This window comes from Scomber japonicus, chromosome 13 (assembly GCF_027409825.1).
Source record: "Scomber japonicus isolate fScoJap1 chromosome 13, fScoJap1.pri, whole genome shotgun sequence".
Classification (NCBI taxonomy): domain Eukaryota; kingdom Metazoa; phylum Chordata; class Actinopteri; order Scombriformes; family Scombridae; genus Scomber; species Scomber japonicus.
In genome coordinates, this window is record NC_070590.1 from 22,553,829 (window position 1) to 22,573,103 (window position 19,275).

The 19,275-nt window shown below is 38.4% G+C and overlaps 1 protein-coding gene across 1 annotated transcript; it reads left to right on the forward strand.

The window, feature by feature from the left end:
* The first annotated feature begins 4,710 nt into the window (after positions 1-4,710).
* On the forward strand, positions 4,711-9,446 carry LOC128371586 (protocadherin alpha-C2-like). Its single transcript, XM_053331940.1, has 3 exons — positions 4,711-7,146; positions 8,448-8,484; positions 9,434-9,446. The coding sequence occupies exons 1-2, from the start codon at positions 4,711-4,713 to the stop codon at positions 8,457-8,459; spliced, it is 2,448 nt and encodes an 815-aa protein (XP_053187915.1). The 3' UTR covers positions 8,460-8,484; positions 9,434-9,446.
* The last annotated feature ends 9,829 nt before the right edge of the window (positions 9,447-19,275 follow it).

Below are 19,275 nucleotides of genomic sequence, written 5' to 3' on the forward strand. Positions count from 1 at the left end.
CACACTAACTATACTGTATATTCTGTGTATGATACATATGCCATTAACTGTCTGGTTCCATTATTAACCATGAATTGCATCACAATAGTGAAAGAATTGCTCTTGGAGGCTGACAGACCATATTTCTCCTTTTCTCGGTTCAATTTAAAACTCATCCTTACCACAAGTATATTTCTATTTTTGTAAATACTGAAATCAAGTTGGTCTATCATGAGTTATGTTGGGTTCTTCAAGCAGCGATGATTTGTCCATCAAACTAGCCTAGTTTGAAAGTAGTAAACCGGAACAAAAGGAAGAAGGGTTCTTTCTCAGAAACAGTGAGTTCAGGTAAATTTGATTTGATATGTGTGAATCTTGTTGGTTTTCAGCATTGATGATTTCAGCACAAGGGTTATCCAAGTATCAGTCACTTTTCTGTAGCACCACGTTTTCGTGTCATAGTGACAGCTGTACTGAGTGCACTTCTGTGTGTCAAAGATGTGAACCAACTAACTGTGCAAACAATAAACCTTGTAGCTTTCAAAGTAGAAGCTGTGTCAAGATGTACTTTTACACCTTTCACTGGTGGAGGATATGCTGTGTCAAAATCTAATGTGATTATGTATTCATGTGGCTCTGAAATAACATCTTGAAGCACACAAGCATGAATTTCTCCATGAATAAATAAACACATCAACACAGATACTATGTAACAGGAAAGCAGTGACAGTAAACTGAACTGTGAAGTGTTTATTTATATATAATTTTACCATCATCAAGCGCTGACACCGAAGATTTTTTGTGTCAGGGTGAAAGCAAAGCATAATAAATGTTATCACAATTATGGGATGTGAGCTTTGCACAGGTTCATGAGATCAAATGCAATACTCATGAGCAAACGCTCGTGGCACTGACAGCACTGAATAAAATGTGGCAGGAGGACAGTTAGCTAATTGGCTTCAAAACTGCCTCTCAGTAAGCAGAGAAGAGTAGAAGTGAAAGAGCTGCTTACAAATACAGTCATTTTATCCAGGGGGGTCACAGGTAGATGACACTGAGTCATATTTAAGGACATCAGATATAACTCAGCTGCACAATATGAACTGTTTATTCCTGCTTTCCTGCCAAAGTGGAATCAGAGGTTGTGTTTACAGCTCATACTTCTCACTAAATCTAGAAGTAAAAAGGCAAGAGCCCAGTCATAGTCAGGTCACTATATGACATGAACACCTGTGTTTATGAAGCTGGTATTATTGTTGTGCTGTGACTTATGGCTTTAAGTGTCATGTGACCTTTTCTCATGATATTCTTAGATAGTGAACCCAGGGTTTTAAACTACCACTATGGAGTTAATCCCCAGGATCCATCGCCTCTAAACGGAGCTACTGCAGACCAATGGGTTAATCTGGGCCTGCCTGCTTCAGTAAACTGTTTCATGTTTTGGATGCCAAGGGCCAATTTCAGATCTATTTTGAAGACTCTGAAGACCGAATCAGATGGATAAATCCTTTAAGGAAAATCCCTGTCATTCAGGGACTGTTTGAGATCCCAAAGTTTAAAACACATATCCAGAGAGGCAGGCAACTTTATCCTGCCAATAATTACAGATAGGCGAGCCAAGATTTTTTATCTTTGACTGTATCACAACCAGTACCAACAACAACCGGGCTTAGCAGTCATTCAAAATACAAATGCCCCATGTGCTATAACCACAGACACATATGTGCAGCTTCTGTGCCATGTAAAATTTGTTCAGAGGCCAATTTATGTCATTTTATTTCTCTTCAACTTGCTCCTTTCTCCTCAATTTTGGCTAAGTGGAAGAGCTTTCATTTGTTCCACTAGACTTCCCTCACAAATATGCTATAAAAAATCAACCTTGATTTGTCAAAATTTTGCTGCACCTTAGCTGATAACTCGGTGTGTGCATGCATAAATTCAATAAAATCAGTTTCAGTTTTAAATAATTAAAAAAGAAAAAATCCAACAAGTTCCAGAAGGACTTGTGTATCTTACAACAGGCTTAAATTGCTACATACACTCATATGGTACACACAGTAAAGAAACTACCTTATTAAAGTTACGGTATATTATAATATTTATGATAGTAAAATGTATATTATAAAAAACAACAACAAAACAGTCTATATAAGATAACAATAAAAATCCATATGAGCAAACAGGTCCCTCCATATCTCTATTAGAAGATGTACCTTATCTGCACCAGACAAATCAATAAAATCAATAATTTATTATTGATTTAATCTATCCATGACAGTTTTTCCTCTGTCTTCCCTCAAATATGACTGTGACAATAATAAAAATGCTTACAACATTTTTGTTCATTGCTAATTTGCTATACATTTGGTCATTAAAATGATTCACATGAACATCTACATGTGATTATGTGCAAAGAGCCATTGGCATTCTACAAGAAGCACAATCTTAAAACTGGAAATTTAGCTCAGACAAAGCTATTTGGCAACTTATTATGATTTGCTTGGATATATTCATTTTCTATGTACTGTTTAATACACATATTTTGTTGATATTCTACTCAGCTTTTCATGCACATATAGGGAGCAATGTGGATATCAGTGTCATCCTCAAGGACACTTAGACATGTGGACATGAGAACAGGAGGAGCCGCAGATGAAACCATCAACCCCTAATGGCTGACCAAATCACCAGAGCCCTGTAACCTCTAGCAAAGTAGCTTCACCATAAACTTTGCAGGGTCAGACTAACATCCGAGTAACTGGTCAACAAATAAACTCCAGATTGAGCTAAACAGTAGAGTTTACTCAAGTGTACTCAAATATCAGTACACTCCAAAAGCTGTCTTGTTACCATAATTCTTCCACGTGATACAACTTACCCAACAACAGGACATCAAGCCTCTTTCACTGATGGGCTCCATTACATGAGAAAATCTTTAATATTTTAACAAAAACCACAGATACTGGTGATATACTCTACAATATATAGTGTAGATACAAGTATTTGATAGTTGGTGTAAAAAATGTATACTAACATATAATCAATGTAGTATAGATACATTTTATTTTGAATATAGACATTACAGACAGGGAGGGTGAATACATCAAATGGGTTTGTTTGTTCAAAACAAGCTCTTAAATCCTATAAACATAACAGTTAGCATGATGTGTGTGTGATGGATAAAGTCTAGATCTCCCTGTAATTCTCTGAATTGACACTGGAGGGAGCCAAAGGACAGGAATGATTAGGATCATCCTCTTCACATCACCCCCCATGTCAGTAAATAAATACTCAGCATTGAAAATTAAGCAGTGATCACAACTAATGACAGAAAGTAAAACTGCATGGGCTATGGAACAATGGAAAGTCTCCCCAAAGCTTGTCTTTACTGAATAGTGTTCCTTTGTACTAAGATCAGTGTTGGGGAATGTTACTTTTAAAAGTAACTAATTACATTACAAAGTTACTGCCATTATAAAGAAAGAAGTTACATTGCAGCATTACCCTCTGAGAAAAGTAACTTGTTAGAGTACTTTTGCTGAAAATGAAAACCCCTTTGTAATTAAATGAATGTTGTTTTAGTCCAGACCTATTCTTCCATCATCACACTTCCAAGGCTGGCCCATAATCTGTAAATCTTTACACTAATAGCAGGAATGACAGACATAATGTTCCACTTACAGCTCTTTATTGTACTAAAGTGGCTATGCTTCTCAAACATGTCTACCTACAAGTTTAAAAACTACACATGCTTTTCAAACATATACCTACATCACTTACAACAGGGCAACAAGCTCTTGTTACCTGGGCACAACTTGCATGTTCTTGCCCTTATTTTTTCCCACAAATTCAAAATAATGTGAATATTTCCACAAAGTGAATGCTGTCCCATCTTGTTTGCTGAATTTGTGGTAGACTTCTTTTCTTGTGGAAAAACATTAAGGAGTAGTTGGGTAAAAAATAACGGTTTACCTTTTTGAAAATGTAACAAAACAACTGGATACTTACTGTAAATTGGGGACCTAATACGTTAGGTTACTCGTTACATCAAAAAAGTAATCAAAATACTCTAACACATTACAAAGTTAACCCGTTAACCCCAACACTGACTAAGATTAGTCCCAGAGTAACAATTCCTCACTTATTTTAAGCTTTCCCCACCTCAAAAAAAATCCTCTGAGCACCCAGAGAGTATTGATCAAATGTCTCGTAATTATGCAACAAACAAATAAAACTAATTATTTGAACCATGCCTACTGAGAATTTTGAAGGCTGGGTATATCTAGCCTTGAGTATCTACATGGAAATATTTCTTGGCAACCATATAGGAAATTTCTCCAGAACCAAAAAATATTAAAATATATACTACAAAAGAAAGTTTTCATCACATTCACCAATTGTTGTTCATGTTTTAGGTCAACGTGGAATACAAGCAACTGCTGCAAAAATATTGGAACAGAAATATATATTTTCTTTATTAGATTCTGTGGTATCTGACTTTAAATATGTGCATCCTTTGATTCCATTGTGGCCACCCGACCAGCCCACACAAATGCTGCGCACGCCCCTGCAGAGCATCGCTGTCAGATTGCTGCTCCTCCAGCGGCACTGTACTGTACATGGCCTACTGCAGCTCCAGCTACAACGCGTGGAAGCAAGAATGACACCGGCGTTCCCCTGCATCAAGATAACCTGATCTTTTTCATCTATCTCTTTTAACATACCATAATGATGGCGCTTATCATTGCACCTTTACGGACACGATTGACGGTGGGTGTTTGTGCGTTCATGGCACTATGGGGATTTGCGCTCTCCATCACTCGGTACTCTATTCCGGAGGAAATGGAAGAGGGCTCCTTTGTTGCCAATCTGGCCACAGATTTGAGTCTGGATGTTCGTAGTTTGGTGGAGCGGAGAGCAAAGCTCGATGTCATTCACAGCAAAAATTACCTTGATATCAACAAAGAAACCGGAGAGCTGGTAATCCGCGAGAAGATAGACCGGGAGAACGTATGCATGACTAAAGCAACCTCGTGTTTTCTGAAAATGGATGTCATACTTGAAAGCCCCATTCGCATTTTTAACATCGAACTAGAGATCATGGACATCAACGACAATGCGCCTGTGTTTCGCAGGAGGACAATGCAATTGGACATTTCGGAAGCAACCCCTCCCGGTGAGAGATTCTCATTGACAAACGCCGTGGATGCGGATGTGGGGGCGAATTCAATCAAGACCTACTATCTCAGCGAAAGCAACTACTTCAACATTGATATACAGACTGGCAGCGATGGGTCCAAATATGTTGATTTAGTGCTCAGTGGTAATTTGGACAGAGAGGAGCATGCAGTTCATAATTTGATTTTAACAGCTGTGGATGGAGGGGTCCCTCCCCGCTCCGGCACAGCCAGCATAATCATTAATGTCTTGGATATCAATGACAACGCCCCCCTGTTCAGTCAGCCGGTATTTGAAGTCAACGTCCCAGAGAACTCGGCTGCAGGAACAGTGATCATGACCTTAAACGCAACAGACTTGGACGAAGGCACAAACGCCCAGTTATTATATTCGTACACACTTTACACCTCTGAGAAGACTCAAGAGCTTTTCTCACTTGACCCAAACTCAGGTGAGATCAAGGTGAAAGGGGTGATAGATTATGAAGAGAGTCAGAGTTTTGAGATGCACATACAGGCTCAGGACAGAGGGGCCAATCCGCTGTCAGGACTCTGCAAAGTCATGGTGTTCATCACAGATCTAAATGATAACTACCCTGAAGTGACCATCAAGTCTCTGAAAAGTTCAGTGGTTGAGAATGTGGCTGTAGGGACATTGATTGCTGTGGTCAGTGTCAGTGACAGGGACTCTGGAGTCAATGGGAAAGTGGACCTCACCTTGAGTCAGCAGGAGACTTTACCATTCCTCCTGAACAAATCCTCAGAGGGTTACTTTGAGCTGCTTGTTTCAAAGCCGCTTGACAGAGAAATCGTAAACAAATATGACATCATACTGAAGGTGACAGACAAAGGTTCGCCACCCTTAACTGAAAACGAGACTATCACTTTAGAGATCCTGGATATCAATGACAATGCACCCATGTTCTCCAAATCCTTCTACACCATCCATGTTGTAGAGAATAATCTACCAGGGGCGTTATTGACATCTTTAAGTGCGTTTGACCCAGATCTCAATGAGAATCAGTATTTGGTTTATTTCATAATGGAGAAGGAGATTGTTAATACTTCTATGTCAATGCTTTTCTCCATCAATCCAGAGAACGGTGATCTTTATGCCCTCAAGACCTTTGACTATGAGAGAGAGAGGGATTTCCTTTTCCATATTGAGGCTAGAGACTCTGGTGTTCCCCCACTGAGCAGCAATGTGACAGTACACATCATCATTCTGGATCAAAATGACAATACTCCTCAGATCGTTTCACCTTGGCGGGCGCAAGGCTCTGTCATAGAGGAGGTGATACCAAGGTCCACAGATAAGGGACACTTAGTGGCCAAAGTGATTGCCATCGATGCAGACTCAGAGCAGAACGCCAGGGTTACATACCAGCTCCTGCAAATTACTGATGCATCCCTTTTCAGCCTGGATCAGTACAACGGAGAAATTCGGACAACGAGAATGTTCAGTTACAGAGACCCTCGACACCAGCGGCTGGTGATTGTTGCCAAAGACAATGGTAACCCCGCTCTCTCTGCCACTGTCACCATCAAGATATCAACAGTAGAACACGTGATGTCCTTTTCAGAGACCACAGAGTTGCCACTAGAGTATGACGTCTTCACTGACCTTAACCTGTATTTAGTTATTGGTTTAGGAGCTGTGTCGTTTCTGCTCCTCATTACCATCTTGGTTATTATTGTGCTGAAGTGTCAAAAACCAAAACCAAAGGCCATCAAGATTCCCCCACCCAATAGGAACAGCGTGATCAGCAGGAACAGTGTAATCAGCCAAAGCCAAAGCTCCACCATCGCAGATTCAACTCTTATCTCTAGTGATGCCTACTGGTACAGTTTGTTCCTTGCAGAGACCAGGAAAGGCAAAGTGGTTGTGAGACAGCCGATAATCCCCAAAGGAGCTGGGTATTTTGTTTCCAGTATACCCAGAAGCATAGGGCCAAGTGAGACCACAGACTCCAGAGCATCCACACTGGAGGTATGTATAAGTGAAATGCTAGCCTGGTTGTCATTTATTGTCAACAGATAGATAAAGGATATTATTTTAAAGGGCAACAAACTTTTGTTGGTTCGTGCTAACAGACAACAAAGAGGAAACTAGATCAAGTATTGAACTAAAAAAATGTGTTTAGGGATTTAGTACAGTTATTATAATTTCTCCCTGGAAGGCCAACACGTTTTGTTGTATTTGCTGTGGATGGAAATTGTAAATAGTGTTATCATTTTGTAGTTAAGAATACATTTTAAACAGGTCACAAAATATTAACTTTTTTTTTTAATCAGTGTCTTAAGTATCAGTACAGTGAATGAATGTATCTGCACACTTGTAGCCACAATGCAAGGATAACTTACCAATGTTTCAACATGACAGTCTTCTTCTGGGTATTGATATAGACTATATTATTGATTGAATACCCTGAGAAGGACTGTAATTTCAAACATTGGTAATTTATTAAATTACTCTTGCATTGTGGCTACAAGTGTGGGACTACTTTACTTCACACATTGTGGTTAGTAACTCTCCAACACTGGTGTGTGTTCCTCCTCTCTCATCCGTAAGTATCAATGTATCATGTTTCTGTTGTTTTATTTTATACACTTTTTATTCTTTTATATCTTTTTTTTTTTTTACTGGCAGTATTTACTGGCAAAGAGTGTGTCTTTAACATTATAGTCTTTGCAGATATGTGATGTATAAGTTGATATGGTATGATATGACAACAAAAGAGTTGAAGCTAAGATAAGAACACAGTCTGATAGTTAATCATCAGTGAATTTCTAGAGCCAACTATCTGCAATCTCATTGTATAATTAGGCCAAACAAATAACACCCCCACAAACTGAAAATGTGCCACTGTTCGATGTGTTATCTAGTATGTAGGTCATATATTGTAGATGCATAACACACAATCAGAGCATAACTGGTGGGTCTAATAGGGGGATTACTTCAAAGAAGCCGGGACATGGAGGGGTTGTCTTCAAGGACATGGAATACATCATGCCAGGGGTCTGCAGTCGCATCTTAAGCAGTGCTCACGGTACACTGCCATCAATGTAGAACTGCTGAAACCGACACAGATGTTTGTTTTTGTTGAAAGATTAAATAATATGAATATATTTAAATTCACAGGTGCATATGGAGAGAGAGAGAGAGAGAGAGAGAGAGAGAGAGAGAGAGAGAGACCTGTACATGATGATGTTTGTGTATTATAAGTGTGAGTTTGACTGTCTGAGTTTCACACGTACCACTGAACTTGTCTCTTTTTTTCTGTTCTGAAGTACTCAAAATGAAAGGAAGTCCATTCTACAACTGGAGGTATGCTGGTTGCTAACTACATCTTGTAGAGCCACTCTAATTGTGTAGACATTTTCTATATTTCTATTTGATATAAATTTTTTTTTGGTTTGGCTCAAAATTTTGGTTTGATAAAAAACTGTCACAGTTCCCAGTTCCACGATTAAATAGAGCAGAATACCATATTTCGATTTGTCCCTGATTGACCCTGTCGATCTATAACTCACTACTCCGCTCCAATATGATGCCATTGTGAGCACTAAAATTTAAATTGGCCAGTCAGTCAAGTGAGAAACCTATCGGCTTAGTGAGAGCTGAGATTAGGATAAATTTGGCTTCTGGTCAGTGTTGAGTTGTCCACATCTGGCTTGCTTGGCAGAGATTCAGGACAAAATGATGGCACAGATAGAAAAAAAGGGATTAAAGAGTGAATTGTCCTGAATAGGTTCTCAGCATGGAGCATACTGTAGGCCACCTAACAGCAGTGACTAAATATCTCTGCATCCCTACACATGAACTTTGTAAGGACCTATTTCAAATCTGTGGGCAATGTCCTAAAATAATTTGGAGGCTATTCATTCCCCCTCTGTTAAATTCACCCGGTGGCCGTAACCAGTGGCCCACAAAATACCAAACAGCACAGTGTGATGCCTGCTTGTGCATGCTGTAATGCTTCCCAATTGTAGTTAATGGCTTTGTCATGTTATTTTAGTTGTGTATGCTAGTCTGATTCTAAAATCCTGAATATCCAACACTAATTTTAGAGAATACACTGAAAAAAGCACCCTAAATATAGAAGCAAGGTATTCATTCACTATCCCTGAATTTAAGTGTCCCTGAAACCTAATGACATGTCAATGATGGTGGCAGTAACCAGTCACGATCCACTGTTGCATGAGTGAGGACTTTCTATAAGTTTATATTGACGTTGACTTCCTGTTTTGGGCTTATTCTATGTTCTGTGTCTCAGCAGGTACCCAGAAGAGAACTGCCATGATATACTCATCTCTTCGTGGGAGTCTCTGCCTGGAATTCTTCCCTGTGACTCACAAAGAAGATGTAAAACATCAGTCCTCCCTCGGTCCCTCTGCTCCAACTGTTCTTTCTCTCTAGTCCCTCCAACCCCCCAGAAAAACATCAACCACTAATCACCTCAGATTTCTACCTTTCATTTCTCTTTTAAGCATGAATCTGCATGATTTTACATGTTCAAAACATTTGGACAGAGAAATCATTTATTGCAGGGTATCAGGACATTACTAGAGTGGCCTCATGTAGTGAATCATTCCCTCCTCAATGCTTTGAAACTTCTTAACGGACTAATTTGCCTTCTCTCCAGAGTTTTCGCTGTGTGCTGTAGTTCTAGAAACCATCAGTAGCTCAACCTATACATAAGTCGTCATCATGCAACATTCTTTTAGCAGAAGTTCAAAACACGCCTATTCACAAACACACAATCAGGGTGAATATGATTCTTCCATAAATCTGATTAATACTGAACTGTAGCTGGTTATGTCAGTTTTTCTTTTTTTATAAAATATTTCTACTCTATCGTGAGTCATGCTGGTAAGTAAGGCTCACATTGTCAACTAGTAATTTGCAGATGAAAATATTCAGTGATTTGACTTTAGATTTATCCATTTTTTAATAATGTTTGTTGTATTCAACAGTGATGAATGTGTGAAGATGACTAAAAAAAGAATGAAAGAAAAGAAAGCTGTAAAATGTACATTTTCATTTTGATTGTATGTTCTGTAGTTCTAAAGAAACAATAAGGAGGTCAGAGAAGTAGAAATGCTTTGAGGTTTTTGTTTGTCTGTAATCCAGGTGAACAAAATTTTGACACCACAAATATCAGGAGTGCTGCAATGCATAACTTCTAGACTGTGCTGGCTGGCTGTGCAGTTATCTGGCTGTATGGATCAAAAAAATTATTCAGGGGAAATCTAACATCACAGATTGAGGTGGGGTCAGAGCGGGCATGGAGTAAAACATTAAAAACAGGGTCAAATGTCAATTCAGCTTTCTATGTAAAAAGATTTTACTTATCTCTTATACAAGCTTTTATCTTCCTAACCGCACTGACTTTTCCAACTGGTAAAATAAATCAACTGAATTCATTTATAGCACATGGTGCAAAATATGTTAATCAATTAAAAAATACAATTGTAGTAGACATTTAAAAAGAACATTTTTATAATGATAAATATAATGATATGGAAAAGAGTGAGAATATCGAATATGTATTTATCTTCGCCATGGTACAATATAATGGAATATAAGGTCCAGGCAAGGTGTTGTTTTATGAATTTTCATGTTTTTATAGATATTTTATGTATTAACTTTTAATGCTTCTTTTGTGAGCTTCTTCAAGAGCATTTTGCGTTGCATACAGTATGTGTAGTTTAGTGCATATGATGTTGTTTTGGTAGTGTACATAACTTCAATGAAAACTAGGGTACTTTTTTTGACCTGCTCGACCTCAAAGGTAGCGCCGTTGCACTACTGCAAAGCCTAGGACTTTTAATTTCTCAGAAACAAGGAGCTTATTAGGAACACTTGTTAGGGTGCTAAATAGTAGAATCTCACTGGGAGGAACATGCGAACATGGAGGGCATGGTGTTAATTATAGTTGCAGTATTCTAGCGCTGACTCTGCAGATGATAAACAAAAAGAAAAAAGAAAAAAACACTGCTGAACCCATACACAGTGCATAAGAAGTATTAAGCAAATGACAGCACTTTGAAATATGCACCAAATCTAAATATGATCGTCCCACTCAGTAATGCAGCAAAGAGAGAATGTTTCTGGATGTATCGAGCTACATATCCTGAGTCAGGGAAACCTAACCTCTCTTTTCCTTCTTCGCCTGGCATCAATGATAAACCAGGCTGCCCTGACATAAACACAGTTGTCTGTCTGCCTGTCAGGCTAAAGATGAGACTTATTGAGGGGTCTTTTGCTGTGGAGAACATGTTGTGTGTGCAATATACGCCTGAATCAGTTGATTCCAACAGTGTTTAAAGAATTAGGAAATTGCACATCTGATGAGCTTCTTGCGTGCCTTCTGCATTGTAAAAGGTATATGTGACTTCTGATGAATGAACAGTATTACAAATTAACAGTTACCCCCCCTTTCCCCCATGATAAAATACCACCTTCAATTGCTTAGACATTGATGGATTGGGGCTCAGCCTTTTGGTTTCAGAACAGATGTTCTATTTAGAACCATTAGATGCATTTACTGTAAATTTAAATGCTTTATACTGTTTTTTATACAGTAGACTTTTTTGATAACTTCTGTATTCACTGTGATTCAAAGGCACAGGGAGTGCTTGTGCTTCTTGCTTGGTATAGTCAAAGTGCTTAATTTCTCATTCGTGTACACAGCACAGTTTTCCTCTGCTAATTTGCCAGTCAGATTGTACAGTATGCTTCAAGAGTTGCATCAAACGTAATCCAGTTCCATCCCACTCAGTGGATCAAAGACAGTATGGGAGAGAATGGCCTTGCTTTATTTTCAAGTCTAGTTAATTGTCGGATTTTGATGTTGCTTATTTGGCTTTAATGTTCTGCCTGATCATGCTAGTTTGAATAAAGCTTTTTAATCTGTCTCTCTGTTATGTCTCTGATTAATCTTAAATTCTAAAAAGTGACTTCTGGAATAAATGCGACACACATGCACTTTCTCTCTCTTTCGTTCTCTCTCTGAAATTCCCTCACATACACACATTTTGACCCAGTTTCTCTCTAAAATGCTCTGTGCTAATTCTTGGAAATTGAAAACTAAATAAAGGATATGTGCCTGCAGTTCAAATCGCAGAAGCAGACAAATAATAGCTTTGTCAGGATTAGTGAAAGCCTAGAGCCAAATTGCATAGTCTGCTCTTCACTGTGACCACACAGAGCTTTCAGTCTGCAGTCCTGCAGGAGACTGATGTGTGAGGGCCCTGTGAATTTGTATGATAAGGAGTATTTGTTGCTAGAGTCAGTTGCACGACATTTGTCCATGCTACCAACAATTCAATTTCTTTTTGCATATAATATTTTGATATGGGTTTTCCAAAGCAATTACCTAGTAGAATAATAGAGTGAAGTGGGAAATTATAATAAAGAAGTAATCAGGCACATTTCAAATATGAAATTCAAAATAGTAATATGATTTTTTTGGATGGGTGGTTTGCCAATAGTTACAACTCACTTCATCAGCACTTTGCAACATTGGTGATATTACATATATATACATATATATATATATATATATATATATATATATATATATATATTTATATTGAAGGCCTCAGGTTACTTGTTTTAAAAGAATTGGAAGTAGGTTGGTGGATGTCAGCAGTGCACCTGTGGCCACATTCATGTGTGCTGACTTTTACTGCAATACATCAATTCTCCTCCCCAGTGGACTACATTTTCAGACTGGGTACTGTCCATGGTGCAAAGGGTTGTGCAACCCTGCTGTGATAAAGTAGGACACTGAGGTGTCTTAGTGTCTTTTCTTATTGTGATGTTTACTTGAAGGTAAAACTGGAAATGTTGCTGTTAAATAATTCACTCACAATTCTATTTTTATACATAATCACAATATTTCTCATCTGTAAAGTATCTTAGATACATATATCACATAAGGTGAAATAAATAGCCATCTCAACATTTCAAAATGAATGAATGATGTGAAATTAAATGGAATGTCAGTTTGATTATAAGGCTGCTCACACGGTTCAAAGACCCACAGATTAGCATTAACTTTAACACCCCCTTTTGCATTTATGAGCAGTATATGAACTGTTCAATGAATGGTTTATGGCACATAATAATGTAGTTGCAAACAGATATAAATGTTATTAAGTAACATATTTTTCCTCACAGGTACTCAAATGACAAACACTGGCATTAATAAACAACGGAAATGCCCTTATATTTGCTTACAACTATATCCTAGTACATCATAAACAATTTATGAAATGTTTTATAATGTTTATAAATACTAAATAGTGGGACTTAAGTAAAATGATCCTGATATATCCCTGCACAGAGACAGGCTTCTCTCAGTGAGTAGACATGTGCATGTTGTTTATATTGTCTATGTATGTATGTTAGCGGGAGATGGGATTAGAAGGTCACTGACAGTAGAGAACGAAGTATTCAGATCCTTTATTCAAGTATCAACACAGCAATGCAAAAATACTCAAGTAAAAGTCCTGCATGAAAAATCCTACTTTGGTAAAAGTACATAAGTATTATGAGCTTGATGTAGTTTAAGTACCACAGTAAAAGTAGTGGTTTAGTCCCGCTGACTGTGTCACAGTCTGTTCTGCTCTGCTCCTGCTGCTAGTAAATTTCCATTCACCACACTCCTGCTCTACTCCTGCTAATTAGCCACACCCACCTCATCAGTTAACTCTGTTCACCTGGGCACTCAGCTGCAGCTCACCAGCAATCACCTGGACTCTCAGCTGCACCCCATCATGTTACTGGCATGATCTTACCTGCTGCCTACTCTGTGTCATCAGTGACCCTGAGCCCTGCCTGTTGCCCTATGCATTCTGTCTAACCCTAACCCTAACCCTAACCTGTTCAGTTACCTTGTGTACTATATAATAAAGATCTGCTGCTAACTGGTGTTCTGTGCTGCAATTGGGTCCTACCACCTCTACCCATTACAGACTGATATTATTATATATGACATCATCAGATTATTAATACCCTATAGGCTTTGCCCCTCCAGAGGGTCACCAGATAAATCTCAGGGGTGGTGAGATGATTAATGGGAGAGGAAAAAAACAAACAAACAGGGGAGTGGACGTATAAAGTAGTATGAATGGATCAGATGATATTTTGCATGATAAGCATTTATTTTACAGTTTTAGGTGTAATTTCTAGTCTTTAGGTTTCATCATAAATCTGTTTCCTTCACAGTCAGAGAACTTGTTTATATTGATTCAGTAAAGGTAGTGCTGAAGTGACTGCCCAAGTACAACACCTCACACAGTGCGTGTGGCTTCAGCATAAATTTCACAATTTAATTTCCCTCAGGATTAGGTTATTAAAAATGGAGGTTTTCAGAGATGAGTAAATCCTTAAACATAATTTAACCTGATAATGCAAATTTGCTAGATTTGCATAAGAAAGTCAATTTTCGTTCAGTTTCAACATCTGTATTTCTATTAACAGATTTCTAACATGAATTTTAAACTCAAAGTTAGTCTTGTAGTCTTGTCTCTTCGTGTGATTTTGGCTTAGTTCTTCATAGTTGACCTCAGTATTTGGAGGCCAATTTCCTGTTTATGACTGCTGATCACAACATTCAATTCAAGTTTTGGCATGCAGTGGCATTTTATCACAAGATACTCTCTGGTGCCCTCTGTCTGCGTTTTTAAATCCAGTGTGTGTTTGTTTATTTGTGCAACTGTCTGCAAACCACAATGTAAAGGTTTCAGTTACTTTACACAATAAACCATGAATAAATAAACCATTTCTACCTTTTGTGAGTATTGTTTTGTTTTGTTATTCCTATAAAATTGCAACTACATCTGTCACAAGTGTGAGACAGGCTGTGCGTGCCCATTTGAATGACAGAGACAGATCAGCAGAGAAGATAGCCTGGCTTGAACCCATACACAATGAGGTCATGAGTCTTATCACCTAGAGCCTCTGCCACAGCTGGAAGGGTACTGTAAAGAGTTCTGCAGTGAGTGTCCAGTAATATGTCAGAGGGAGAAATGATGTATGATTTTGATTGTGTGACCAGGCTGCGTGAAAAGATAAAGCAGTCATTGCATCGCCGTAGAAACCGAAATGAACAGGTTGTCGCTCTGATTTAGAGACACGTGTGACAAGACTGGAATACAGATCTGTTACTGCATCTGCAAAAGAATGCAAGACCACCACAGACATTGTCTGTCATGTTGCCTTTATGTTACATCAGTGAAATTCTGTTTTAATAGGGAAAACGCTGTTGTTGACCAGAGATCTATCCTTATTATTGTAATATTTATATATAGAATTATACTGTGTAGGTGAATAAAAAAACAGGCTGCACAGTCACAAGAGAACCAGTGACTGAAGTGGTGTATGTTGAATGTGTGTACAGGCAGAGGGAGTATTATAATGGAGTTAAGTGCAGTGTTATTTGGGCTCCATCTTGAGTGATGCCTGTGGCAGGTTATTTATGTGTGTGGCTGCCCTTGCCATGAGGTCACTGCTGAACCAGTTTGTGTTGGCCATTTTGTAGTGGTTGCTTTGGATGACTGGCACACATACATGACAAAAACAAAAACATATGTAAAAGTAGAGCATTATAGTCTTTCAAATCATATGAATCTTTTACAAGAGTAAAAAGATACACAAGTAAAATACATCTCTTTTTTGGTGTACTGAATTTTAATGATGTTAAATGAGCAGAGTTTTGTGTGGGGAATTAACATCAAAATTAGAAATGGTGATCACAACTGGCGCTGCAATATGCATCAAATTGCTGTTGCTATGGAAACACAATTTCCTGAGTCTTATGCAACAAATCCAAAAATGGTTTGTATAACCAGGCAGGTGAACAATGAACAGTGAATTGAAATGAGATGTCTATTCTGTCAATTCAACATTTTTAAATATAAATAAATGTAATACATAACTATTGCATATGCATGTAGGTAAGTGTGTAATTTTCAGATGTCAGTGGCTTATTTCCTCAAATTTAAGCATTTTACTTGCATATGATTTATGCTCTATAGAATGTATTATGTTTTGAGTTTTTTGTTTGTTTGTACATATATTAGTACATGTACTAAATTATGTCTTGCTAGGGAAAACATTTTATAACACTTGTATTGATGTAATGAGGTCTCATAGTGGTCCAGCTGAGATTATTCAAAGGAGCCATTATGGCTCTCCTCCATTAGATTCATTCACCCAGTGATCTATTCTGCTTAAGGCTATCAGGACAGCCTTGCCCTGCCAGATGTTGTGACTGACTTTGCTTGTCTGTTTTGGACAGACTCCCCAGACTTAAGCTTTAGCCTGAAAAATACAGCCTCCCTTTCACAGTGAAATTTTGGTGTACATTCTTTTTTCCCTCAGTGGTTTTGTTGCTTGTAGTATGCAGCTACTATTGTTCCTTGTCACTCAACTAAAAGCTGCGCGTCCCATTTTCCTCCAGTTTCCCCTTTGGTACATGAGGCAATGGCTGCTAATTCATTCACTGTCTGATTGCTGTTATCTCTAGGCTCTACCCCAAATCTTACAAAAGAGAGCCACGGTTACTGACCTAGCAATCCCTGTTTAGTCTAATTTTGTATGACTCACTTGCTCCTTCAATATTTTTCCATAACAATCCCTATTTTAATTATTCAATTACCCACATAATATTGAAGTAAGCCATACATATTGAGTAGATCTTAATAAGATTATGAGCTTAGCTGGATTATTTCAGAATCAGCTTTATTGCCCAAATATGTTTACATGTGCAAGGTATTTGACAGTGTTTTTTAGTGGCTCTTGATAGTTACACACAGTTCAAAGAATAATATTCATGAAGATGGGTCAGCAAACAAAACTGAACAAAGATAAGCCAGGAGGTGAAAAAAATACATATATAAGAGTAAATATTGTAATGTAATAACATGTATATGATATGCACATACAGCATGCATGTACAGCCTGGTTATATTTGACAATGATGGATTCTTTCATAGTTTGTATATTAAATGGTAAGATACATACAGTACATTACATCCATAAATCCCACCATAGGATAAGTAATGCCAGTAAACCAATATTCTAAGTATTGTCATGGCTATATTAAGGAGTTAAATGTGTCACTTCACCCAGCTTGAAGCTGAGGAACTGTCCCTGGTGCTGAAGTGATTCTTTGGTTGATGCTTGTCACACATATCAGGCTTGTATACAACAAATATATCCTAACACAGCAGTTCTAAATATCTGTGTAGAGTCCAGGGCATTTGTTTTTCACATACCAACACCAAAAAATGTCAAACTAACTGATGTTCTGTTGGTTTAACTGGGCTTCAACCATGCTCTTATGTTTTCAACTGTGGACCACAACAGAGCCCAGTAGATGCTTAATTCCACAGACATACTCACTAATATAAACCAGCTCACCCACTTCTCAGAAATAACTGTTCATGTATTTCCTGTAGCTGCCTGCCTAACCAAACTAACCCAGAATGCCCTGGGTGCCAGACAGAGAGCAGACCTATCCACATCACCCTGTCACACAAACAGACAGTCACATTCAAAACGACTAAAATCCTCCAATGCACCGACATGGTGAACATGCACGCAGGAGCCACATGAGAGCATGAAAATGAGCATGAAAATAGTACGGATCTCTTGTGTATCCCTTATTTCATCACACAGTATGTTTCCTTTCGTTTTGGCTGCCAACTGTTGGGGTGGAGAGCTAATTCCAAGAAGTTCAGTTCACAGAATCAGAAAAAATTGGGACATTTTGCATTTAAATGAAGAGTGGAAATATGAGAGTGAACCATTCAAACAGACTGTAGGATTCTACACATGACAGAGATGATATATTTCCTTCCTTATTTGCATTTGACAAATAAAGCTTCTGTATTTATTTCATGGTCGTAATCAGCCGTCTTGTTCCCGTGCCCATATATAACCCTATATCATGTTTCTCCTCGGGATATAGGCTATAGAGAGAGATAGAGAGAAAATGAGACTTGTGCTTTATGGGGTCCAGCACATGCATCTTAAATACGATTATGTGACCTGACAGTCTGGGGTCTACCACTGACAGTGATCCATGTGGAGGGAAGGTTGTGATTGTCAGTGCGATGCTTTCTCTTTGCTGCGCCTTGCCCAAATGCTCGCCATGCGGTAGGCTGCGCCGCAGAATCGCTACCGGCAAATTAACCATCCTCCAGTTCAGACAATGGAGGACAAACATAAGCCAGTCTCCACATGTGTCTGTGTTTGTGACAACGTTTTTCTTTCTCGTGCATTTTAGGGGAACCGCGTTTTTGTTTTTTTGTTTTAATCTGTAGATTACTATTGGCATTGCGTTTGTGAGCAACAGTGCAAACAAATTCAATTCCGATAAATTAAATGTTTTTAACCACATTTTCGATGTATATTTTCCGTTTCAATAATTTGACCATACATGTTTCATTCATGTGCTGCACGGCACTATATGATTATTGAATGAACTACTGGTGTCACTGAATGTAAAAATAACGACCTGGTCTTTTAATGCGGTCGCCATTCTTTATTCTAGGGGTGCTTTAACGTGTTGGTCGTTGATTAGCTCTCAGACCCTACACCGACATCGCAAAGGAGGGATGATAGGAGAGAAATGGGTGGGGAGGGAGGAGGGGAGCTGCGCCACAGTGGAGATGAGAGCAGGAGTCTGAGTGCGCGCTAGGGTGGGATACTGTCCTTCCAAGGTCAAGCAAGCTGCATTCAGCTGCATAACTTCCGGTTAATGTTTTTAAAATAAATCATCTATCAATGATTAGCCTATTGTGCTGCAAACTTTTAAATAAAACACACACCGAGATAGAGAGGTAGAGAGAGAAAGAGATAGAGAGAGGTAGAGAGGTAGAGAGAGAGAGAGAGAGAGAGAGAGAACAATCAGTGTCAGATGGTGCATGCCCACATTAACATACTCGTATTCATAAATAAGAGGAAAGAGTTGAAACATATGAATTTCTGTTAGACTTATTGTCTACAAGAGTGAAACTTAACTTAAAGAAACATGAATTTGGAATTAATAAAAACCTTTGATGACCTATGACTCTAGTTCCTTCTTTTAAGCACATAAAA

Bases quoted from the DNA above. Each gene is read 5' to 3' on its own strand.
- LOC128371586 (XM_053331940.1), top strand. From the start codon at position 4,711: ATGGCGCTTATCATTGCACCTTTACGGACACGATTGACGGTGGGTGTT.